At 30.7% G+C, this 26734-nt stretch overlaps 3 protein-coding genes across 5 annotated transcripts; all 3 read left to right on the forward strand.

Moving 5' to 3' along the window:
• Window positions 1-3959: 3959 nt before the first annotated feature.
• Bma-des-2 (Uncharacterized protein) lies at window positions 3960-9575 on the forward strand (the record flags this gene model as incomplete). The annotated part of the gene is made up of 12 exons (XM_043078827.1): window positions 3960-4011; window positions 4803-4954; window positions 5211-5255; window positions 6396-6505; window positions 6681-6834; window positions 7304-7430; window positions 7762-7915; window positions 8043-8173; window positions 8323-8507; window positions 8730-8910; window positions 8991-9143; window positions 9394-9575. The coding sequence occupies 12 exons, from the start codon at window positions 3960-3962 to the stop codon at window positions 9573-9575; spliced, it is 1626 nt and encodes a 541-aa protein (XP_042934761.1).
• Window positions 9576-10618: 1043 nt separating this feature from the next.
• On the forward strand, window positions 10619-15120 carry Bma-deg-3 (Uncharacterized protein; the record flags this gene model as incomplete). 2 transcript variants are annotated; one of them, XM_043078828.1, is made up of 14 exons in its annotated part: window positions 10619-10688; window positions 10862-10955; window positions 11109-11196; window positions 11478-11522; window positions 11764-11873; window positions 11962-12121; window positions 12348-12485; window positions 12583-12700; window positions 12866-13018; window positions 13392-13588; window positions 13720-13791; window positions 14017-14173; window positions 14330-14484; window positions 14923-15120. In XM_043078828.1, the coding sequence occupies 14 exons, from the start codon at window positions 10619-10621 to the stop codon at window positions 15118-15120; spliced, it is 1755 nt and encodes a 584-aa protein (XP_042934762.1). The 2 variants fall into 2 exon arrangements, with proteins under 2 accessions (XP_042934762.1, XP_042934763.1); XM_043078829.1 differs by having other exon boundaries at window positions 10901-10955.
• A 5803-nt stretch (window positions 15121-20923) lies between these two features.
• Bm10095 (Uncharacterized protein) lies at window positions 20924-24254 on the forward strand (the record flags this gene model as incomplete). 2 transcript variants are annotated; one of them, XM_001900257.2, is made up of 9 exons in its annotated part: window positions 20924-21134; window positions 21732-21892; window positions 21987-22205; window positions 22612-22781; window positions 22902-23067; window positions 23164-23400; window positions 23496-23605; window positions 23778-23879; window positions 24050-24254. In XM_001900257.2, 9 exons carry the CDS (start codon window positions 20924-20926, stop codon window positions 24252-24254), a joined length of 1581 nt encoding a protein of 526 aa, XP_001900292.2. The 2 variants fall into 2 exon arrangements, with proteins under 2 accessions (XP_001900292.2, XP_042934764.1); XM_043078830.1 differs by having other exon boundaries at window positions 23164-23316.
• Between the last annotated feature and the right edge of the window lie 2480 nt (window positions 24255-26734).

Below are 26734 nucleotides of genomic sequence, written 5' to 3' on the forward strand. Positions count from 1 at the left end.
ATGCAAGGTTGATTTGGCTTTTGCACTTTAAAAAGTCCCACAAGTTAAAACACCTAGAAAAGAAATGCGATGAAACTGAAGTGCCTAATTAGAGAGACTTGCTTCCTTGTCCTTTTAAAATGCCGTTCTCTCTCCGTCTGTTTCTCGACAGATAATGGATTTGCATTTTTCCTTCTAACCGGTCTATTAAATTAACCAGCACATGAAAACTGCTAAGAAACAATGTATCTAACAAAACATTGTTATTTATTCAGCGTTTTGTGAAAAATAAGTAGAAGAGAAATGGAATGAATATATTTGAACATATTATGCCTGTAGGGACAAATAAGCTGTTGTTATCCTAACCAAAATTTTAGATTTCTAAAGAATCCTGGTATTGCTCCAATAACTGTTTCGCATCAGGAAATAACCGAAAAACTTCTAAAGTTACAAAGGATAAAATTATGGTGATGAAGAAATATGAGGTTCCTGGATCTCTCGCATAGAAGTTTTTGAAGGAGTTAGACGTTTTGTATTTTGAGATGGTACAGAACGAATATTTTACTCTTAGTGTAAGCCTTGCTATTCAGGATACAGTCAGTTTTCCAATCATTATTTCATCGTAGTCAATTTAACAGTCAGAACAAAACTGTTTAGACAAAATGCAGAAATATGAGATTGTTTCTTCAAATATCTTAAAACCAAAATAACTTTTAAAATTTTGAACAAAAGTAAGCGACTTATGTCTCGAATAGATCAAAGGGCTCGGATTTCGGGTCTTGTCTTTAAATTCAGTTTAAACGCTACCATTCCAAAAAACAAGTCACGCTACTTGCTTTCCCTGCAGAGAGGTACCTGTGGACGTGGTGCTTCAATCTGCGTAATTTATCGCTTTATTATTGTATGTGAACTTCTATTATAGAGATCCGTCATAGATTCTTTTCTGTAATGTTTGTATTCTTAATCTGATTCTAAATTACAGTAAATAAATGTTGAAATTTTCTCACCGACAAATTACTCTGAATTTCCTGCATAACAAATTCCTTTTCGATATCCGATGTCATTTTCACATGTAAAAAGTGCTGATTGAGATTGAGAAGTAAAATAAAAAAAGTTTATTAAGTGCTTGTGCAATATACGAACATCTGAATTAGAGTAGTGCGTATTTGTATAAAAATAATGATGGACTTCCTCTATAACATATTTTCATGTTAACATAGAACTCAAGTGCTTAAATGAATTTCGTCATTATTCACAATACTAGTCGGAAACCAAGCTTATCGTCGATGTCTATCTTTAATGCTGATTTCAATCATTTAAGGGTTTTTAATTCCACTTAAAAATTTGCTTGAAACTTTCAAAGCAAATGAAACAAAAATACAAGTTTTATTCACTTTTCCTATTGTTCCTCCTGTTTTGCTCTTAAAATACATATTCCATTTTATATATTGTCATGAAATGTTACACAAATCAAATATTTATTTCATAATAAATCAGTCAGTCATTTCTCGTAAATGCATGAAAGTGTCCTAATTTTGAAAATCATTTATGCATTATATTGAAAGTTCTGGAAGATTATTTATGCATGCTCGTTCATTTCACTAATATTAATAATAACTTTAAAATTTTGAAGTACTAAAATTAATGTCGTTCATTTCAAAATTTTTCTTATTTTACACTTTGGAATGATTTTATCTTAATTCACTTTTCTTTATGCTTCAAAATTTAAAACATGAAAAAATTTTAAATAAATTAAATGCCAGGTATTTTTCGTGTTATTTATTTGTGTATTTCATTTCCTATTATTTCATTTGTCGTTCTTTCAATCTTCCGTTTTTACTTTATTTAAAAAAACGAGGAATGAAAGTGAATACAAAAACGAAATCATCCATGTCTTCTCATATTTTGAACTATTTTTGAAAATCCGGACTTTTTTCTTCTTGAATTATCGACTCAATACCACTGTTAGAATATGTGATAATATACAATGATGCGAAACGGTATGCTAATCTTCGTCTTATTTTCGTTTTCTGTAACATTTATTTCATTTAACGAAAATGAAAAGGGATGTTATAATTACCGAATGGAGGACGGACACTGTAGAGTGGGTTGTGGGCAGAATAGTTAAATATCATGTACCAAATCAATCAATTTAGCTCAACTTTGTTAGTGAAATGCTGTCAAATTGTTAAATTGAGCATAAAATTGCGACTAACTGTCAAATTTCTTTTCTTATTCAGATTTTTAAAACATTTAAATGATTGAGGATAAAATGAATTATATGAACGCATACTCTTATCTGGATTACTTTCTGTCCGGAATAAAAAAAAGAATAAGAGAATATGTGGTCTTTGTCAAACAAGGCAGCTTACGACTGCTTCTTCTTTCTTAAGAGCGTCATACCTGATGGCATACATGAATCTATTTTGTAGAAGCGGTAAAAAACGACTCATCTAAGTCATTAGGAATCTATTCACAACATGATGATACAAATAGGAGAAATGAGCCACTGTCGTACAGCAAGCTTTGCAGAAGATATTTGGTTGATACCGAACTGCGTATAGTTGGAAGCGGCGGTTTCATCTCTGTCATCGATGAAAACTAGTAGAAGATCAGCGGTAGTAGAAAAGATCCCAAATAGATTATAAACATAGCTAATGTTTATGGGCCGTAAAAAGTATTTTAAGAAGCTCATATAAATGATAGCTGAGAATGAGCGATTATATTGTTTTTGCACAACAATTCATTAATGCTTTTGTAACACTGAACTTTTGCAATACTGAGAGTAATATTGAGCGCAATTGACTGAAAATAAGTGCAAAACAGAGCCAAGGAAGGAAACTAACCGAATAGATCCAAATCAGACTTTCTCAGATGCCCCTGTTCTATTTCATTTTTCATTCGTTGTGATTAATCGAATTGTTCAGATGTCGATGCATCAATCTTTGCATTATAAATCATTATCATTGCTTATTCATATTGCCGAGGACATGCAAAAAAGATGTATGAGACACACGCTCCCTGCAAATGTAAGAGTTAAGTAATAAGATGAAATTTGTAATTGCATTTTTTATCATCAGGTTTATCATTCATTTTATTTTGCATCTTTTTTATTCCAGTGAATCTTATACTCTAAATTTCACTACTCCTTTTCTTTATTACACAGATAATTGTAGACGATTAAGTAAATTTTTTTGTTTTAAAATGAAGCATTGAATAGGTATAACAGGCGTGTAAATTATATTATTTCAAGCAATTAATTAATCACTTTTTTATTGGACCTTTAACACAATTTCATAATAAATCATTCTGATAAATCATCTTTTCATGCAACGGTTACTTTTTGAGCATTTACGCTAACACTAGTTGTGAAAAAATTTTTGAGCCGTCCAAAAACGGCTCAAAATCAATGTCAAAGCTTTGAAGAGAAAATAGACGCAATATTGAAGTCTCGATTATAGCTATTAAGAAACAATTAAAACTTCGTTACATGCTACATATCTCGTTCATCATCATCATCATATATAGATTTGACAAATAGAAAAAATATCTTCGACTCATGGTACGGTAGAAGAAATATCAATAAATTCTTGATAATTGTCCAGATGGTATTGCATAAAACTTCTCTTCATCATGTGATGGATGCAAATGATCAAGATTTTTATAAAAATGTGCCTTGTATTCTTGAAATCAAACGTTAAGGAGTTATTGATTAATTAAAGAATAATGTATTCGTCTTTTTCGCTCTCAATTTGCACTGATATAATGATTGGAATTAGTACTATTCTTCTTTTATCTTTATAATCTTCTAGTTTTCAAAGATTTTTAAATTAATCCTCAGTGCAGATAATTTTCACGCAACTGCATAATTTGTATTATTTCTTGCATAAACTTAATTGACATAATTTTACAGGTATCTTTACAGTATGGCATTGAACTGATTTTTTAGCCGAGAAATAAGAAATAAGACTTTACAAACTATGCTACCAGCAAAAATCGCTATTGTTGCTTTTTTTTTACAACTAACTGCAAGTATGTTTAAGCAAATATATTATCTTATTCAAATTTATGAAAACAGATGAAGAATTTTACTTGGTAAATATATATATATATATATATATATATATATATATATATATATATAATCGCAACTTTCCTATTAATCTCATAACTTTACATTATATATTAAATATTCTTCTGAGCTCAAAAAATTACAAAATAGACTTGAGAAGATGAGCGTGGTAGCCCGGCGCTTTTAGTTGAATTCTCCTCTGCGCTTCTAATCATGCGATTGCAGCAATAAAGGAAATAAAAAACTTTGACAACGTTCGAGGGGACACCAATTCATGAGCTTATTTTCTCCACGTTCATTTAATCTTCAAAGTTTCAATCCGTTTTTTGCAAGATAGGATTGTTAATCCTTTGCGCATATATCCTTTAGTTGGACAAAGAAAACAAAAAACAGTTCACCTGTCAGAAACGTGTCGAAGCAAATCTTGAATAAACGATATGCTGGCATGATAAGGATCTCGTTTTACTCCAAATTCTTTCTTTCTTTTTTGTTGCTGCTTTTTGTAACTATTAATTAAATTAAAAGAATGCTGAAATACTACATAATGTTGAGTGCATTAATATTTCATATTGTGTTCCAAAAAATTGAACTTTTTTAAACTCAAAAACGAATTAAACAACTCGAACAAAATAGGATTCGACACTTATTATCTCTAAGGAACCAGTAACTACTGCTTGGCCTTAAACAACAGTTTATTCTGAAAAATAACTTTTTAAGAAACATCAAGTTTTTATATTTGAAATATTTGCAGCATTACAAGTAATCTCAAATTATTTACCACCACAGTTGAAACTAGTGCGTGATATGTTAGAAACATATGATAAGAAGTCGAGACCTGTGTGGGATCATAGCAGATCCATTAATGTGACATTTAGCATGGATCTCTATCAAATACTACAAGTGGTTTGTTGCACCTTATTTCGTCACTAGATATCATGTTTCTTATCCGCCTCTAATTCTGCTTGTATATTGAATTTTCGAGATAATTTATTGAATTAATATAATGTAAAAGTATGACAGTTATTTAAAAAATCTTCAAAAAAAGATTTTTATAATAAGATATTAATTACTTCAATTAATAAGACACGAAACTGGCAGAATAAGGCACCATATAGTTTATTTTGCTGGCGAAAGTAAAACAATATACAAAATTTTTTAGGATGAGCCACAGCAATATGTTTTACTCAATGCTTGGATAATTGAGGTTAGTTTTTATCTAGTATTCTTTTTAATTCTGTGAATTTTGAAATTTTCAACATTTTCAAAAAAAAGCTATCAAATTTTCAAAATTTACTATTTTTAGAACAGAAAAGTATTAACATACAAAAAGCAAATCATTTCTGGAATGGCTTTTGAAAATCTTGCCAAAAAAGATTTTTGATTACTGCGCAACCACATTCATTTTTGTAAATTTAGGCAAAATTTTGTTTTTTTTTTTTTTTTTTTTGTCGTTCTATTAGTAATGAATGGTGTTCTGGCTTCCATACTTATTGAATAGCTTTGCTTTTTTTAATACCAATTAAGTCATCTTATTACTTTCAAAAACTACCTGATGTGAATGGATAATTAATTGTCCTTTCTTGTGGGTAAAATCTTTCAACTACTCTCATTGACACCTATTGCTAGTGAGATGTTCCTAATTTCTTTTTTCCTCATAGTTTTTTACAAAAGTGCAAGAAGCGATGTCATTGCTAAACGATTAGCTGATAAGAGTTCCATCTAAAATGAAAATTTTTGTTAAACTCTAATCATTTCTTTTGTAACATTTAATTACAGAATATTTACAGCTTAGTAGCAACTGTGTCATTTTTATTAATTAAAATTGGTGATTATAAGTTAGTAGTCTGATTATAAGTCTGGATAATTATCATCTTGAACTTAGCTTTTATTTGATTAAGGAAATTTTACATCTTCGCAAAGCTTCGAATTTTTGCAATTAACTGAATTATCTTACATTATATGTGTTCAAGCTGATGTTAATAAAGAAGTGAAAGCAAAATATTTTTACTGCAAATTATAAATTTAAACAGTTCCAAATAGTAAGTTTATTCCTGACTTTTAATACAACAACTTCTAATGCCATCGCAGAGCTTTCGAATTTATTAATTGAAGCAAATGAATTTTGAATCTTCATTTTGATGAATTACTAAATGAGTTAATGGATTTTCTATTAAATAAGTTTCCATTTTTTAAATGAAATAAAATAAAAAATTGAAAAGCATTTTTTTAAGTGAAATAAAATAGAAAATTCAAAAGCTCTTAAAAGCAGAAACTGAATTTTTGTACTTAATTTGCCCATCAGAAAAAGGTTCTATCAAATTCTAAATATTTATAAAATTTATAGCGATGGTACGATGAATTTTTGTACTGGCGTCCAGAGGATTATGATAATATTACAGAAATTCATTTACCGCATAGTTCGATTTGGTTACCCGACACAACACTATATAATTCGTCTGTTCATTTTATTTATTTTAATGTTTATGGTAAAAGGACTATTTTGAGATTTTCTAAATATAGCTGCTAGAGAGAATCATAAGTTCCGCAATTGAAGTCTCAGCGAGATAACAGATATTATGTATTAGTTAGATTTATCAATATAGGATCATATAATTTTCAATCAACTTAGGCTAATAATGAAAGATGATGATACGAGGCGGTTGTTGAATGTGAAACTTACCGCCGATGAAAATATTCGCGCTGCATATATCGAACTTCTCTATCCAACCATTTACAAATTCTCATGTCTATTGAACCTTCGTTTCTTTCCATTCGATATTCAGGGAAGTATTTTATAGAAAAGTAAAAAACTATCTGCCTCCTCTATCTTCTAAACAAATCTCAAAATGATAGAACAGAAAATAGCTATTCGCTGTAACTATTTGTTATAAGTGTCGTCAAGAAATCTTCATGTTATTGAAATATGATAGCATGTGCGATGCGATTTATTTATACTTAACTAATAATATTTAGAAGCCATAGAAATTATTCGAACGGATCATAATTTCAGAATCAAAGACAAATTTAAATTCAGTATGAGATTCGATGAGTTATTTCTTAAGTTGTTTCTGCTTAGTTTGATAAATGCATTCTAAAATTATTTAATAATTAAATTACTTCGGAAACAATTAAATCTTGAAGAGGACAATTTTACAATACATTTTTTTTCAGTAATCCAGTAATTAAAGTGACTTTATTTCCTCTGATACTAGTTTCAATTTTGCTGACTCATGTATTAATAATTAATTTTAGGTCTGTTCGATGATATTTTCAAGCTGGACATTTGATCAGAAAGGCATTGATTATTTTGCATATTCAGACATTGTTGGTACAACAAATTACATCGAGAACGAGGGTTGGCATATTCTCAGAACAGCAGGTTCAACGCTCGCATTTCTGGTTGCCAAAGTTTAAATTCTTGAAACTATTTCATCGGCCATGACTTCAAATTTTACTAGCTCTTCAATTAATCTGCATATGAAGCCAAACCTTTGCATGCTATTTCCTCTTCAGTTAGCTTCCAACGTGAAAGCAGCAACTTTTTGGCAAGCTTTGAAAAATTTACTAGAAATTTTCAAAAGAAAAAAGTGCACTTCACTCTTTTTCCCAGAAGAGTTGGAAGAGACCAGAAAAGAGCGAAAATTATTGCAAATTATGCTAATTTTTGACACAATTTCTATATATTATTAAAAATTCGCATTTCTTTGCAGTAAAAAAGAAAGAAGTGAAGTATGAATGTTGTCCGAACAAATACACTCTTCTCTCAATAACGCTATATTTGCGAAGAAAACCTTTATTTTACATCATAAACTTAATCATTCCGACTAGTATCACAACACTCATCGCCATTGTTGGATTTTTCACGCATGTCTTTTTCTTGTCAACTTTTCGCAGCTCTTTTCCATTCCTAATCTGATGTCTCAGCTTTAGTTTAAGATAGATATATGCTTAGCAATCTCAAGAAAGTTTTTTTAGAATCTTTGGTGTTTAGAACATCAACAGCAAGTGGAATGCGCGAGGAAAAGATATCGCTTGGCATCACAACACTATTATCAATGTCTATTCTGATGTTGATGATTTCCGATCAGATGCCGACCACATCCACATTCATACCGCTCATTGGTTCCAGACATATATTTAGTTCTTCGAGCATACAGTTCTTAGATAATTGTTTTCAGACAATTAGTCATTTATTTATCTGTCTATTTCGAACAAATTAAAATGATTATCAGAGTTAAAAAGAGATCAGTTTTCCACTCAGCTAATTTTAGGCTGGTTCATTTTGGCTATGATAACAATTATCACTTTTGGAACTTTGGCATCCTCTGTTATTATTGCTATTCAAAAACGTGGTCGTCAAAAGAGTCGTCTTACTCCACGTATTGTTTGCTTAGTGAAGTTCATCGCATGTATTATGTTTGAAGACATACCAAAACACTTGAGAGAGACGCATGAGGTGCAAAAATTTATCCCAAGATCGCTGTATAGTTCATCCAAAAAATAAGTAAGATCAGGTTGTAGAAGAAATTTTAAAGGCAAATCTAAAAAACAACACAACTAAATAGAATTAAGGATTTCAAATCATGTTATTCTTCATTTGCACAGTTTTAGGAACAGTAAAATAATAAAAATCATATGTACTTAATATCCAGAATATTATATTAAATGCTGTATTTAGAAAGAGCTGAAAACAACAACTTTACTAAATGAAGAAGGACAGCATTTCTCGAGGATAAAACAGGCGGCAATTCTACAAAGAAGGCAAAAAACACAAGCAATCGAACCACATCTCTGCGAACTATCCACATTGTCCTACAACAATAACAACAACGGCACCGATTTACTTTCTCCGAAGGAAGGTCAGTGTTAGTTCATATTTCATATCAGTTTGGCATTCATGTTGTGGTTCTAAAATCACAATTGATTTGGCTCTTTTTAGCTGGTCAAAGTGTCGATATCTCAGACACTCTGGATCCTCCTATGTCTTCTTTTTGTCTCCGGTGTGATTCATTAAAAGGCGGTAATATTGGTTCGAAAATTATTACTTCGGAAAAACCCCAAAGACCCTCACAAAATGTTTCAAATACATGTGGTATGTGACGTTTACTTAACTAACTAAGCTGTTAAATTTTGCATGCTTGAAAACATATAGACAAGAGTATGAGTTTAGTAATTACCCGCAATTTCGCTAGTATCTCTGTATATCAGCATTATTATTATTATAGCAATAACTTTTTAGAAGCTTCCGCTTATTCATTAATCAATTTATTAATCCTTCATCGATATTGTACATCTATCAAGTTCTGGAACTCACGAATGAATCTTCATGATTTTGCTTTAAGATGAGATCAGTATTCGACAGAACCGTCGGCTGGCACGAGATGAATATGACTGGATGGCAAAAGTATTGGAACGACTGTTTTTCATCTTGTTTGTCATCATTTTTACATCTGTCACCATTGGTATCAACTCTCTGGGTTTTTACTATTGGTGCAAAATGGATCATGTGCTGTACGATAGTTAATAGTGTGTTTCTTAATGAATCTCCTAACAGAAATCCAAACAATGAAGATTACCAACAATGATTGTCACTATGTTTTCTGATCATTTTTTATATTAGCTATTAGAGTACCCAATAGTTGTCTTGTGAGTAATTTCTTTGCTATACAACATGCAATAGTATATGCCATTTTTTAAAAATTTTTTGCTAACATATACCGTCACTTGACGTCGCGCAGTCGTATTGTTTCCGTATCGTGATTCTCTCTTTCTTTTAATGACAGAGTTTTTTGTTGCATGAAATTCATTGAGGTTGAAATTATTTGAAGCATACATCTTTAGCATAAGCATATTTTATTTGCATAAAAAAATTTTGAAATTTAATTCGACGAACAAATTCTGTAGAGAAAGTGGAGTAGATTGTATGCCTTCATCAAAAAGTAGATTTATATGTTCATCAAAACCTGATGCTGTTTAAGCTGGTGCATAAATGCTACCGCGACCACTGTACCTATTATAATATTTTTTGTCAACTAATCATGGTAGACAAATTTCAACAAAAATCACTATTTGAACTCAACGATATATGATAAAAATTATTGTTTCATTTCATGAAGGAAACCAATGGTTGCAGAATCCGGATTATATATTAAAAATTATTGTAAAAAGTTTTTCTCAGAAAAAAAGAATTTTTTTTCTTCCACCCTTTTTTGGTCAGTGTTTTAGGAGTTAAGATGCTAATTTTATAAGTGTCTTCTAACAGTGTTTACCTTCAATATAATTGACGCAAACCCTGCTAGTTAATTGGTTTGGAGTCTAAATCGCTGTTTTAAGGAGCCTCATAATTTCTACTTCTTTATTTTTACTTAATTTAAGAGAAATGTTTTATTTAGCCATGTAAGGATGAAAGATTTTGTGTAAGCTTTGACATAATCACATATAATCCTATTGTCTTGGTAATTTAATGAAGCAATTTGTTTGTGATGATCTTTTTTCTAAGAATAGAAGCAATCAGTTAAAATCCTCACCGGCTTTTAATAACGCTGGACAAGGGTCAGCTTTAGTGCTATGTTACTTCTGTTTGCTGCAACCTTTGCACTTTCAGTGACTTCCTTGGAAATTCATCAATCTGTTTCAGGTTTGTATTTCTTCGTATTCTGATTTCTTTATCTTCACTTATTCATGATTTCAGGAGATATAGAAGGAGTATATGGTACAGTCAAAGATATCTCTAATCTAGAACCTTAAAAAACTATAGCTTTTGGTCTACCAATTATATCTGAAGTAAATACCACTTATTAGTATTTGCAGAAGTGGAAAAGGGCAACGAAATGCATTATTTTATTTCAGAGCGACAACAGTTACCTCATATTCGATTGATTCGAGATTTACTTTCTACCAAGAGGTATTATTTTCGTTTGATATGCTTAATGCGAGAAGGTATCCAAGGTAATACTGACTCACATGATTGAATTTACTTTGTTTAAACAACATTTTTTTTTATTGTTTTAATGATTTGAATTTTAAATGATTGGAGTATACATATTATCTATGATAGATATGATCCGAGTGTTCGACCGGTTGGGAATTATTCCAAATCGTTAACGGTGCACATCAGTATGAGTTTATACCAAGTCGTCGATGTGGTTCGCTTTACAACATTTTCACTTGAGAATTGATATTATGCTCTTTTTTGGAATAAAAAGAGAATTATTTGAAACAGTTGAGTTATGAATAAAATTCTCTCTAATTTTTAGTAGAAGTGAAATACATTTCTGTAAGTGAGCTTTATTTAACTTCTAATATATCTATATGTCTGTATGATTTCAGTTATAGTTCTTTAATATATGATGACTTACATTCATCTACTATAATTCATTAGTTGTTCTTCTGTGACTTTTATGTTTTATTGCGATTGATGTTACAGGATGAACCATCACAGTATTTGACCTTAAATATATGGATGATTCAGGTTCTATTGATGTCAGATTCGTATACATTTTACTTTGTTTCTTCCATTTTTTGCTTCAGACAGACCTAATTACAATTACAATTTATTTGAATTCGTTAGCAGTAAAATTATTTAAACAGTTTGAAATAAGGCAATAAAAATGTACAAAATTTCTACAGAAGTATTTAATCCAGTCTAATTTCTTGAGTGTAATGCATTTAATCATTTTAATCGTTATACAAAGTTTAATTTGATATTTGAGAAATGGGTGGACGAATTTCTGGATTGGAATCCTAGTGAGTATGACATGATCAACTATACAGTGCTCCCGCATAGTGCTTTGTGGATCCCTGATACTTTCATCTACAACAGGCACAGTACTTCGTTGTCTGTTTACTTTGAATTTGAAAAATTCTAACTTTTTGTTAAAATATTTTGAAATGAAAAAACATGAATATAGTGTGGTGATGAGTCGTGAGGGAAGTGAGCGATACATGAATGTTGCTGTAAAAAGTAGACATTGGAAAGATAAGTGTGGTGCCGAAGTATTCTTCTTATATCCAGCACTTTACACTATACGTTGCCGCATAGATATACGCTATTTTCCGTACGATCATCAGGTTTGTATATAAATTTATAGATACTTTTTTTTTAATTTTTTAGAATTTTTTAAGAGAATTTTTTTATTTTTTTATAAAGAAAAAATGGCTCCAAGGCGAAATTTAGGAAATAACATAAAAAAGACATAATGGAAAATTGCCTCGATCAGTGAAGCAAAGTATAAAGATTTGGAAATTCTTGATAATTTGGTCCTTTAATCAAAATTTTATATGGTTATTTCTTCAGAACTGCACTTTAACTCTTGGTTCATGGACAAGTAGTAAGGCTTTACTTAATTATACGACAGATAAAGCAGTTAATATGCATTCGTATATACTGAACGAAGAATGGGATATTCTTTCATTTAATCTCTATCGCCATGAAGTTAATTGTCTTTTAATTTGTATATTTTTCTTGTTCTACTTTACTGTAAAATTCAACTGAATTTTTCAAAACGCTTAATGTACTTCTTATTTTGTAGTATCTATATGCCTGTTGTCAAGATCCCTGGGTCATTATCGAAGGATATCTGATCATCAGAAGGAAGCCATTATATTACGTAGTCAATCTCATTATACCGACAACCATTTTAACATTGGGTTTTTTTAATTTAAAAATTCTAAAAGATGCATCTTTGAATGTAGCAGATGTTTCAAGAGTGCAGTCAGGAAAATGCAGAAGTGAATCTTTGATTGTTAGAAATTTGTAACAAAACAGTTTTCCTTTTTCATGATTCTTCTCACTGATTCATATTACAATTTCAGTGGCAATAGTTGGCTTCTTTACGCCAGCTTCAACAAGCGATGAAAGAACGGAAAAAATTACGATCGGTATCACCGCCCTATTGGCAATATCCATCCTGATGTTAATGGTTTCTGATCAAATGCCAACAACTTCGGATTTTGTGCCTCTTATTGGTGATCTTATTGTAATATGACTGTTTTTTATCTCTGAATAACTTCTAAATAATGTCATTACTGCAATATAACTATTAATAACAGTATCGTAGCAATGAATTTTTTTGCTATACAATTTGCAAATTTAATAAGAGTTATTATTTAAAGAGCTCATTTTTCAACAAGTTTGTAAATAAATATTTTAAAAAGGTCACAGCTATTTTTTGAGAAGCGAGATGCAAAACGAATAAACTCATAACTTTACTATTTTATTGAAAATCAATTGAAAAAACCAAGTAAATTAGTGAATATAATAAGATTAAAACTTCTAAAGGAAAGTGGGTTAATCAAAATATCATTTATCTTTCTTACAATGAAACTGATATAATTTTAGCTTGGTTCTATTTGTCAAATATCATCGTCATTTCCACAGCAACATTTTGTACTTGCACTGTTCTCTGTATTCATGGCCATCATAAAAACGGTAAATTACCGCCTGTTCTTATTCGAATATTATTCTTCAAGTATATCTGCAACTATTTGTGTATTTCTCCACCATACGAATTGATTATATTATGGAGTGGAAAAGAGGTGAATAATTTAGTTTACCTTGATTAAAATAAATTACTTCTGAGTGTAGTCTCACGTCCAGAAAAGCTTGTGAATAACAATACCTCTCTTTTAAATAGATGAGACAAATAATCTTGCCATGTCTTTCACAGGGAAATGTCCTTCAAAGGTTGAAACAAAAGAAATCTATACAGTATACGGTACAGTCGCTGGATAAAGAAAAGGTATAAAATCTTTGGAAACGTGAATTTACTTGCCTTTATTTTATTTCTCTTAAAAAGAGAAGAATTGAAAAGTTTGAAAAAAAAAAAAAATAATTGGAAACAAATAGTAAGAAAAATCAAGATCAAACACAAATATCACATTGAAAAACAGTATAGATTTGTAGTGATAGTTTTCATAATTTTTTATTATCTCTTGTAATGCCAGTAATGAATTTTCAAATCCAGTTAACTCTCACTGAATTATCAGTGAAATCACCAATGCAAGGAATCCTCGAGAGTGATACTAATAAAGAAGCACAGCAGGGAGCGCAGAGATTATCAGCGAAAGAAAATTGGACTCAAATTTCCTTCAGACTGAAAGATATTTTACATAAAAACAGAGGTGGAGTTATTGTAATATTTATAACTTCTAACAGCAAGGAAATCAAAAATTTTAGACAAAAGCAATATTTTATTTGAAACTCCTAACCATTACTTTACGATTAATCTATTTTAAACACGTTATTCATCATGTTATTTGAAAAGTTAAAAGTTTGAGATCGATCAGAAGTTATACCCAAAGAAAACTCACTGACTTCTTTGTTGCAAAAGATGCGAAAAACATCTACAGTTCACTCAAATCGGAGGAATCTATCACTTTGGAATAGTGCAGTTCAATTTGTACGATTTACAAGCAATGATTTATCACAGAAGGTAACAAATTCTGAGTCAATAATTAGCAAAATATTTCTGAATAGAAATAAAATTTACATTTCTTGGAGAACGTGAGAGGACATAACCTCCGAAATAATCAATTCAGAAAATTCACACGAAATTATTTTTATCAAATGTTTTAAAAATCATATTCTTTATTTACAAAGTTAGATAAAGACACAATAGGAATTGCACAAACAGTACATAATTTGAATCAAATATTTAGAGGTAATAATTTTTTGGCATAAAAAAAGTTTCGTTGTCAAGGAGCATTTCAGTTTAACTAGGCATATAATAGTCAATATGAAATCGATTCTGTTCAGTATGATAAACAGTACGATGAGCTCGATGAAATAGCTGAAGTTATAAGAAAGGAAGAGATTGGTCTCATTTCTAACGGAGTCTCTAATTACTGGCTTTTAACACATCTTGTTTTAGCCTGAATCAGCCGAATTAAAATCAATGAAGTATCACAGACAATGCACATTGGAATGGGAATTCTTGGCTACAGTAGTAGATCGAATTTTTTTGTTACTTTTCTCAACTATTACCATACTGATTATTATCGTTCTAGCAATAACAGCCAAATTGGCTCAGTATCGTTTCAATACTGCATTAGAGATCGCCCAGAATTGATGCTTTGTTGAACGAAAAATATATGAGAATAAGGCTTAGAAATTGAGCATTAACAGCTTTCCAAAAAAATAAACCTTTACTTAATGTGTGGTTTATTAATCTCTGTTATCGATTTTTTCCATTCTGAATAATGTTTCTGAAACATAAAGTGGCATATAAAATTTGTGCAGGAAAAGCAAAAAGTGTTTCCACGATTTTTTCTTCATTCCTTTTTCCGAAAGCAGAAAATCCTGGGGTCTTATTATTCAAGTTATCACAATGAACATGTTTCAAATTTCAAATTTTGTTTCCTGGAGTTTTCAATTGTAGTAGATAATTAATTTAGTTAATTGTGTAGACAACTATGTTTGAAATACGGCATCAAATTTGACGTGGAATTTTAGGTAATTAGCACCAGAGTAATTAACAAGTAACAACATTTAGCGCAATAAACTGAGAGATGAGATAGGGATGACGGGCTCATCCAAATTTCATGTTATCATTATATTGAAGCTGAAATGCAAGTTTAATTTCAAAAATTGTAACCGATAAACTGTTCCAAAATTTCTGTTTCCTAACTTTTTAAGATTTCTATGCTGAAAGTCATCCAAAAATGATAATATTTATAAAATAACAAAATTCACAACAGATATAAACAGAAGCCCAAGATTCACAAATTCTTTTCTGAATCGTACCTCGAAGGACTGAACTGCAAAATCCTCGAAAGATTGAAATTTGTCTTATTAGTTCAATTTCTGACTGTTTTATTTATTACGATCGGCATGACAATATTTAAATTTGGCTAGTTTCTTTAACTAATATCTCCATGATTATTGTTAAAAAACTTCTGACATAATAAGAACGGGTAAAAATGTACTCCAAAATATCGATGAATATTTCAACTACCAGGTAATTATTGAAGATATAAGTCCAAATGTTGAAAACTCTGTCAATAACAGAGTAACGTATGTATACCGTGGTAAGGCCTGCTTTTTAATTAACTTTTAAATCATAAAATTTTTCCAAACTAGTACAAAACAAGGTGGAAAAAAAATCAAGGTCTTGAGATTTTTCTTGTTTTCTGAGGTTTCCTTATTCATTTTAATCTTTGAAACAAACCAACGAATAAAACACAGACAATGGAAATTATATTATGAAGTGAAGAAATATCATTTTGTAATAAGCATTAGATGTGTTACCTAATACTGAAGTAAAAATATTTAGTTCAATTCAAGACAGCAAAGAAGTAAACATTTTCACAAATGTGAAAATCAAATATCAACAAGAACGATAATTTTACACTGGTGCTTTCTTAGAACTTTTTATGCGATAATTCGTTTTAAAAACACTATCAGCCTTTACTGTCTCCTTAATTCCCTTCTTCCTTAATTTTCAACAATTGTACAACTGAATATACAGTTTACTAGACTTGATTGGCACCATTCCATTACCTTTTATTTGGGAAATTCTATCATCTGTGAGGCAATTTATGAACCGATTAAAGTTTAGAGTGAAATCACTATATTGCATACTACACATAGTTAATAATATAGTTGAACAACAATTTTGTCCATGCTGACTAGAATGATGCGTAAAGAAAATGACAGCATGGGAAGAGTGATAAGAACGATAAGTTCTAGGTTAGATTTCCGATATTATCGGAGGAGGGTACAGTATTCAAATATCCATGAAATTTAGAGCAAAAGATGTATTTGTAATTCAGTTTCATATATATATGAATTCTTTAATCTTTATCCAGTTAGAGCTAGAGATGAGCCTCAACAGATGACATGAAAATCGCATAACAAAAAAATTATAATTTGCTGAAAACATTCATAGCTAGACGGTCAAAAGTAGCAAATATGAGAGAGAAGAGGGTCACCGAAAGTTTACTGTAATCCAGTGCTTCTAAACAGTGACAATTTAATTTATCCCTCAAACGGTGTTAATGAAGGTTTTATGACCAAATAAAATGAATTGGACAGCAGGAATTCCGAAATTAAGAAATCCAAAATATGAAGAAGTAATCAATATGAGAATTTACAAGCATCATTTTAATTTAGATGATACCAGTAAGTTGCAGACAATACGATGTGAATATGGATAAAAAAAAACACCGCTGAAAAGAAAACTATTGGTGACAAAGAGGAAATGGATATATCTCGCATTGCGAAGAAGGAGATTAACGAACAAAAAATAGAATTGTCACAGGTTCATTCATTTGTCAATTTTGATAACAGCTGTACAAAACTGGGAAAATTTTTTTTTCGAATTCACACTAAAGCATTTTTAGCATCGTCGTCAATGAGTGAAACTATTGCTTCATTAATATATTCCAACCATTTCTTGGCCAAATATAATATAATAAAATTTGAAGAAAATGGCTCCAAAAGATTCGCCTCCAAGCTTTTTTTCCTGAGATTTTTTCTACCAATTAATTTTTTAATAATTTACGAATTAAATAATAAAGATTTCCCTCAAAATAACTCATTAAACATTGCTGAAATTTTACACGACTAGATTATCTTATCAAATGCTTTTTTTCAAAATTCTTCAAAAGAAGAGGAAATCGCCAATTTCATATTCTCACCAAACAACTCAGCACTCACTGTTTAGAGTTTTCGAGAACGATGAGAACGATGAAATCAAAAGTGCGAAACATGGTATCGCTAAATTTTCAGCAACTCGAAGAAAAGAATTTTCAAAAATTAGTGGAAAAGGATTGAGAACAGTGGAGAAAGGGAAGATAGTACGTTGTTAGAAATATCGAAGTGTTCAACAAATACAGAAAGGAGAGTGTGTCGATATAGTTAATAACAACATCACCGGTCAGCCGGTCAGTTTGCATGCCAATGTAGAGTTGTCCACTCAATCAATGCGAATGTCTTGTTTCTACTTCATTCTAACAGAATAATAGAGTTATAGCAAGAAAATATCTGCAGCATAAGTTGAAAACCTTTATGGATTGTTATTGGTTTACCATCTTAGCAAGGATTTTTATCGTACGAGAAAACCGGAAGTGGATAAGACAGAAAAGAATAATGAAAATTTATATTGAAGAAGTTAATAAGACGTATATACTTTGGAGTTTCTTAAAGAAAGAACCTTGATAAATTTTGACAAAAGCCTTTTATTAAGAAATGCTAGTCGACAGTTTCATGCTAAGTCTAGGACGCTTGTACAGATTCAGCATGGAATTGTTAAGAAATCCTTCATAGGGACTATAGCATTGTTTGAAAGTTAATTCGTTAATTTATTTCCAGAAATTTTGGCTATAATTTTATTAACAACAAATTTTGCAATGAAAAAGGAATGTATAAAGTTCAAGTGAAGAAGTTACGAAACATTAAAACGAAATTGAACGAGTAATACAAAAACTGGTAAAAAAATAAGGACATTGATAATATCAAAAATTTGTGTTAAAGAAAAAGGAAACCCGAGAATTAATGAATCCAATATACCAAAATCTAGTTCAAAAGTAGAATTATGCAAGAATTTGAAGGAGCTTATCACGATATCAGTAAGTGATCATTTCACAAGTTTTTACATATAACTACGGCAGTAATCATAAAGGTAGTCCAAATCCTGAAATTTTGGTATGTTTCTAACATTCTCTACGACTAATGAAATCTCCGCTTTCAATGCTAGGTGAAGGAAGCTCTGAATCTAAGGAATTTGAAATCAAATGTAGTTGATCTCAGAGCGTTACCAATCTAGATGGAACATTTGAAGTTAAAATGTATTTTGCAACTACATCGTGGTTGGGTTTTAGTAAATTGCGAGTAATTCAAAAAAAAGCAAACATCCATTTTGATAACTTTTTTTAAATTTGTATGCGTTATTGTCGTCTACTATTATTTTGTAAAAAATCTGTTTGTTAATCGCATATTTGTTCAAAATCTCAAAAATGTCGATTTAACTGTTCTTTTCGTTTACTTCCACTTAAACACAAGTCAGTGCTACCTAGCAACTAACTTATAGTCCAACTGAGTGATATAATTATATTATTTGTCAAATGTTTCATCATATCTCTTGTTATAATAATACACTTTGCATGCATGTCAAACGTCGAGTTCCTAAAAATTTGTTTGCTTCCAACTAAACACAAGTCAGAGGATTAGTGATTTAAAAAAATTGAAATTATGTAAAAGAATAGTCCGAAAAAAACTTCTGTCTCAAAAAAAAAAAAAAAAAAAAAAAAAAACATGCAAAATCAAAATAAGGGATTAAAGTAGCGCAGTTTCAATGTCATTAATTTTTCACTGTAAAAATTGTGTTCATTTTTGTTTGTTGGGATTTCTTTTGTTTACTACCACATTTGTCAACATTGTTTGATACCGATATACCGATCCATAAATATGTTCCCCTTTCACCTAATAGTGGCGTTCCTTTCCATTACAAAATTTTTATTTCATTCACATTACTTACATCAATGAATATCATCAATATCTTTAGTTAAAAATTTTTATTTTTCATTAATGTCGGTCTTCAGGCTTCTTTTCTGTTCACGATTGTTAATAATCAGCGACAGTACAATTTCTTGAAATTTCTTTACCACTAAACAATGTTACAAATAGATTTCAGCAAAAAATTTAAATAACACTTTCCATTAAGCATGATCTAGCATGATAAGGAATCAAGTAAGCGATGTTTCGCTCAGCTTTCTTGTGCAATTTAATCAACTATTAAGAATCGTCAATGCACCAAAGCATTTTTTTATGCGACTGAATTTGAAGTATATTAAAATGTAACAAAATGTACTTGAAATTTCTTCGAAATTCGAAAAACAATTCTATGTCAGAAGACAATCTTAACAAGTTGATTGATTAGTTAAGCATCAATAATACTGGTCCTTGCGAAATATTTCATGTCTATTTGTTATTGCATTCTAATTCTGCGCGGAATTTTTTAAATTCCGACTTTACTTACTGTCTTTCTCAAAATCATTCATTTCATGCAGTAATAGTTTGAAACAAGAAGAAAATTTAGATAATCTGGCAAAGGCATGACACTAACCATTCCGGTTTTACCGTTCGTGGCGGGAAATGTAGCATTTTCCATAAATTAATGGCGAATTAAAACATTTTCTGATTGATATTATCTAGCAGTTAAGCTTTCGTTATCTTCTATTTTGGTTTGGTAGACAAAGAACATGATAGCTTGTTTCACACAATAGCCTTGTTTTCAAAAAAGCAAAATGTTCTGACAGAATGATTTTAATGAGAAGAAAATCTTCTTATCAAGCTATGATTTCAAATTCTTCATTTTTTTAAAAAAAGAAAATCTCTGAAGAAGAATTTCAGTAGCTCACCCAGCTTGGAAGATCACTGCCAGTGACTATCCTACCGAATCCTGTTGTCTTAACTGCAGTGCAAACATTGTCGCAGTGCTTCAGGCATATGTATTATGCAGAAGTTTTATGATTTCAAGCTTTTTATTCTTCAGAAGAAAGTTCAATTTAGAAAATTTCTTTCAAGTCTTTTCAGAATTTAGTTTCACATCTATGAATTTCACAATTAGTGTTTTCGATATAAATAAATCGTACATAGTTGTGTGGATTAATATGCGAAGAAATGCTTCTTTAGATACATTGAATCAAATCTATTCCAGTGTTATTTTGATGATTTGTGTGTGATAAATTTATTTCCGTAATCAAAATATTTCGCCGTAAAATTGTCAACACAATTCCAATCCGTACTAGTACAATTGTTCAGTTCAGCCCATCTCTCTCAACGATTCCCGTTCTGCAGTTTACCTTTCTCTAATTTTTTTTTTTTGTTAGAAACGAATTAGTTATTACGATATTCTGGACTGATAGGGTCATATGCTAATCACTGATTATACTCTGATACTGATCCAACGATTGCCTTTGCTATTTCTCATTTCTACTAGCCATTGCAATTTTTATACTACTGCAATACCACTGCGTGCTAACGAGCCTTGGTCAGTGATTTTATGCAAATTCGCTGATACGGCGAGATATGAGCCACAAAGACGAGAATGGTATCAGAACTGGATGACTGGTTCCGGCTCAGGTATTTATTTGCTTAATGTTAGCCATAACTACTAACATGTAATGAAACTACTAACATGTAATTTCAAAAGTTTCCAAATCCGACAAATGAAGTTAAACTAAGAAATACCTTCACATCATCTCATTTCCATAGAAATATATCTCCTGTTCAAATCAATCTGCCAAATGATCCACATATCCATTAATTCTTCAGTATCTTAAAACAAGGTCTGAGTTTTCCTCAGTATTTAAAACAAGCCGTAAAGGAAGTACTCTAACATTAATGTCACTGGTAGTTTAATTAGAAAATATTATATGTTATTCTTTTGATTCTATACAACACTTTCCCGATGCGGGATATAATCTCTTAGACAAAAAATTGCACTAACGATGGTCAAATTCTTTTTAATAAATTAGCGGGATGGATTGTCACTTGGATAACCAAATAACACTTGGAAGTTTTTTTATTTTTATTTGAAATTTCTGGAATATGATCAATAAGTTTTCGGCATTAGACTGAAAAGAATTTCTATGCTATCATGATTTTACAATTTAATTAAACTTTAAACTTTGGTATTAAAAACATGCATAGTTTGAGTAAAAATTTTCTTCTTTTCAGATACGATTGCAAAGTATTTCATGAATGTATCGAATGGAATTTATACTATAGCAGATACAAAAGTATTCGGCTGGGTGACACTCCCGTGGACAGTAAAGCAAGTGAGGTTAATGGCTCTAGCGGATAAAGCTTTCTGGAATAACGACAACTTCAATTCATCTGTGAGTTTCAATTCTGCTTTGTTAGTTGGAAAACCTACAAGATGGATTTTAAGTAACCTTTAAATGGTTACTTGATTAGTAGTTTCGTTTTCAGTTTTTTATTAAAGCGAAACAATTATGTGTCAAATTGGCTGCACGAAAGACACAATTAAACAAAAAAAAGATAACGATACTAAACACGGAGCATGGAGCAATGTATGGCAATGAGGATGGTGTCCTGATCACACCGCGATTATCATTTAACTCGGTGCTTACCCATGAAATGGTGCATAGTTTTCATATTGGGCATTCATATAGCGATCGTAAAATTGCCGTGAGTTTCTTTCTTTAATTACAGCATCGATCGGTAATGCACGTCATACACGTTTAAATTAATTTTTATTTTTTTACTGTAAAAAAATGGTTAAATTTTAAGTTTGCACATAAAATATCGAGGCATTGATAATAGAGTTCGAAACATGTCAAGCTGGTGGCAGTTATTAACTGCTTTGGTCATTTAAACTCATTTAATGATTTTCTCTATCAATTAGTCGATCAATCGAGGAATCAATGAATCAAGCAATCATAAATTTGTCTATCAATTATTGTACACATTTCTTTAATTAGAAACAAAAAAGTCTTTACATACCGAGTATTTATTGCCCTTCACAAACTAGATATCAACAGTTAAAATATAAACCTGCTATTCTTAAATTCAAAACGATGCAACAATGGCTCAGATCTTTCCATTTGCACACATGGGTGAATACGGTGATCGCTATGATTTGATGAGTACGTCGAATGCTTGGATGTATAAGTCGCAATATGGCCTTAGTGGACCAGGCTTAAATGGACCACATCTTGATTATCTTGGTTGGCTACCCAGTAATCGGATTCTTTATTTTGGAAGGTTCTCATTTTTGTTAAAATATTTAAGGAAAGTGATGTGTCATAAATTACCTATCAGAATTGAACGTCTAAGTGAAACATTTCGTTGAAAGAGAGTTAACAGATTATACTGTGTCTGTAGAGATGGAAAAAGCAGCTCAATTATACGATTGTCATCATTAAGTATCTCTCATGCACAATCCAACGATTGGCTTCTAGTGATGCTCCCATTTGATAAAAACGATCCTGCTAATGTCTTCACCTTGGAATTTCGAACTCCAATTAATTATGATTCTGGCATCAAACAGGTTCAACTTGAAATATGTGAAATACCAAGAACATTAAGAAAATTGCACTAGAGTATTCCATTGCATTTACGAGCAAAATCCTATTGCTATTTACAGGAAGCGGTTGTAATACATAAAATTGACCGAAAAGGAACAACCTACTATTCAACCATAATTACACACAGTAAAGATTATGATGAAATGATGGTTGGCACTGAATGGGTACATTTCCTTGAACAAGACAGTCCTGAAGTTTACCCAGTCATTAAAGTACGTGTTGAGAGAATTGACAAACAGCGACAAGTAGCCGTTCTACAAATCAACTCAACATTCAATCCAATAAAACCTAACAAAGTATTTTATTGATAACATATGGGAAAAATATTTCTCGAAAGACAATTTTACTTCTTGAATTCACAGGCAATTATACCATTCAAAAAATATTTTAGATATCGTGTAGAAGTACAAGAAAACAGAGGCATCTAAAAGATGAAATGAATTCTAGTCATATTCAAAATGAAGGAGAGACTGTTAGGATTTTACCACCTGAACAAAATGGGTATGTGCTAAAGTTATGGATACACTTTTAATTCAAAATTTGTAATTAATGTTACGGTTTTTAAATTTATTCGTTTGAACTTTGTCTTATTTTAATTTCCAAGGCAAGGTGCAGCAAGAATTGTCATTTTGATAGAGAGAATGTGAAATTGACATGAAAGCTCGACTTTCAGATTTTTTAAAGATTTGGTAACTTTTGGTATGAATGCTTGCAATAACGGATACGTCTGGAGAATGATTGATCCTTATGACTATGCTTGTGTTACAAAAAATAGGTTATTTTATTTTACTTTGAATTACAACATATTTTCAACTTTAAAGAAATAGAAAATGAAAGGAAAAAAAAATTCTATGTAATACTAATTTCAAATTTATGTTTCAATTATTTTTCATGATACTTGCAGCTGTGAATATTACAGTCACTTTTCCTGCTACATATTTTCAGGCAACAGGAAATTCGATATCAGAGAAAAGTCGGAAACCCCAGTGGCATCTGTCGTAAACCATTAATGTTACGAAAAGCTTTCCCCAGTGATACTGCTTGTGTGACACAGACAGAATTCGTAATAATACAGAAAGAGAATGCAGAGATGCATAAAAATATGAAGTATCATTCATTTTTTAATGGAGAAGAAACGGTTGTTCCATGACAACTCAGGAAGATTTCATCTTTTAGTTGAGAAGAAACGGTTGAGTGCCTTATAAATTGTAATTGTCAAATTTATTTCAATAAAATAAGCTGATTAGCACAATTCATCCACTGTATCATTTTAATTTAGACAGCTTTCATTTTCTGGTTTTTCCTCGAAATTTTCATTGTTCTTGAAAAATATCTGATTTTATTATTTACATATATATCAGGAATAAATTATTCATTTACCAAACAGGCAGACAACAAACTGAAAGCAAAAGCTAAATTTCACATGAAGTTACATTAACAGTGAAGTCAAAAACACTTGGTCTGAAGGTTGTGGTATCTGAAGAATTTCGTTTCCTATTCTAATGTCATCCATGAATATTGCTAAGCGTTTCGGATTTTGAAACAGTGCAAAAATAGGCTTAAGTCAACCGATTTGATGAATGAATGTGACCCATATGTTCTTCAAATGCCTTTAAATATTTCCGTTTCGGTTAAGAAATTTATATTTTGATCTCCCGTAATTTTCGTTTGCCTGAAGAGCTTCAAATGCTTTTTTTTCTTCTATATTTCTAAAAAGTTTCTTCAGCATTCATTTCTGTTCGAATCTAAGATGAGTCATATTATTTCATAAACAATTACTACGTCATAACGTACCCAACAACAATTTGGGGAAATTTGTCGTTTAAGAAAAAAAAAAGAAAAAAACATTAACAAACAATGAAACATTGCGTAAATCAATAAATGGTCTCCACGACATTATTGAAGAAAAAGAAATTAAACTGTTTTAATCGCTGTGAAAAAATGAGTTCTTTCATTCTATTGGATTTTATTATTTGATTTGTTGTGTCATTCATAATACTCCACTTCTCATCTTTGTGATACATAAAGTAATGATTGTTGACTCTCCCTTACCTCAATTGTTAATCACTTCCGTCTCAGTATCTTATTCGTTTCTCCAAAACACTTTATAAATCTTCACAGTTTGCTTGCAATTGCAATTACGTAAGTGTCAGCGATGATCACCTTTAACTTTAGCCGTTATATTAACAGGAAATATTTTCGACAGATCTGAACTGAATATTCAAGAGACTTATCAACCATTTCATATCAATTTTGATTTCAGCGATTTTATTTCTTTTCACGGTTAATTTTCTGATAATGATCGTTTATGCTCTGTAACACATACAAATCGTACTGATTTGAATCTGCCAACTCATTACCTCTTGAAGCTTAAAAGAATATTAATTTTGCATAAGAATCAAAGTGTGTTTTAATTGAACAATCTGCATGAGCTAGATTTGGTCCAATTTAATGCCATCTCGAGAAATTCGTGGTTTCCTGACCATCACACGAACTTTAGAATTTCAGGGATTAAAATTGTGAAGCGCGGTCATCCTTTTATCCATTTAACTTTTGGATTTTATCTTCTTTTCATCCCATTGTAATAAATTCAAATTTCTCAACATATTGTGTGATAGTGTAATGTCCTTCATCTCAGAATTGTTTCATCTTTTGTATAGCAGAAACTCTTTTTTGTTGAGAATTGCGACAAATGCCGCTATTAACGATCAACCATGTCACTTACAGTGAATCAAATTTTTTAAATTATTTTAAGACTATTTTCTTGCAGGAGAAAAGCTAACTTTCGTTAAGAAAATATTTGTTAGTACGGCTTTTCAAAATCGTCTATTTAACTGTGTATTCGACTTCTCAATACTTTAATTGAGGGATTTTAATTAGTAACATTTTTTTGCGCAGATTGCTTTAATCGACTACAAATGTTATTTCTTATACGCTTCTAAACAGTGGAATTTGAAATATTTAGGAAGAAACAATTGAAAGCTATCAGAAGATTAAGAAAAGACAAATACTTTCCCAAAAGTTTTTCCAGCTTCGTTACTCACGTGAGCTCTGTCAAAAGCTTTTGTATTTTTAATTTTTTTTTTCACCATGAAACAAAAACAACAGATTTTCCGAAGTTGCACAGAATAATTTCAATAAAATTTTCTTGTCCTCGATCATTTTTGGAATTTGGTTTGCAAAACTTCCTCCCTAAAAAAAGAGTCATAAAAAAGAAAAAACCAAAGACCACCTGTCTCAGCATTCTAGTGACTAAAGCAAAAACCAAGCTTGGGACGAATTAATGAGAATTAATTAGAATCGAGAGATTATTACTTTATGAATACGTCAACATCATTAATTTAAAAAATTGTAATGGCAAGGATTGGAAAAATATTATGTTATGTAGAGGCAAGAAAAAGATTAAATCTGCTCAAAAGAGAAAATTTCAAATTGATTTAATGCATGGGCTAATTCGAATCTTATTAAGTTTAGGTTTATTTGAAACCATAAAAATTTTTCCTTAAAACATAAACTTAGTAAAAAAAATAATTTCTCCTGAAATTCGCTTTGGAAAATAGTAAATCGAAAAGATAATAGATTGAGACTCATTGAAAATAGCCGACAGATTTCAACAATGAAACAGCGGAT

This window comes from Brugia malayi (genome assembly GCF_000002995.4).
Source record: "Brugia malayi strain FR3 genome assembly, contig: Bm_v4_Chr2_contig_001, whole genome shotgun sequence".
NCBI classification, from domain to species: Eukaryota; Metazoa; Nematoda; class Chromadorea; order Rhabditida; family Onchocercidae; genus Brugia; species Brugia malayi.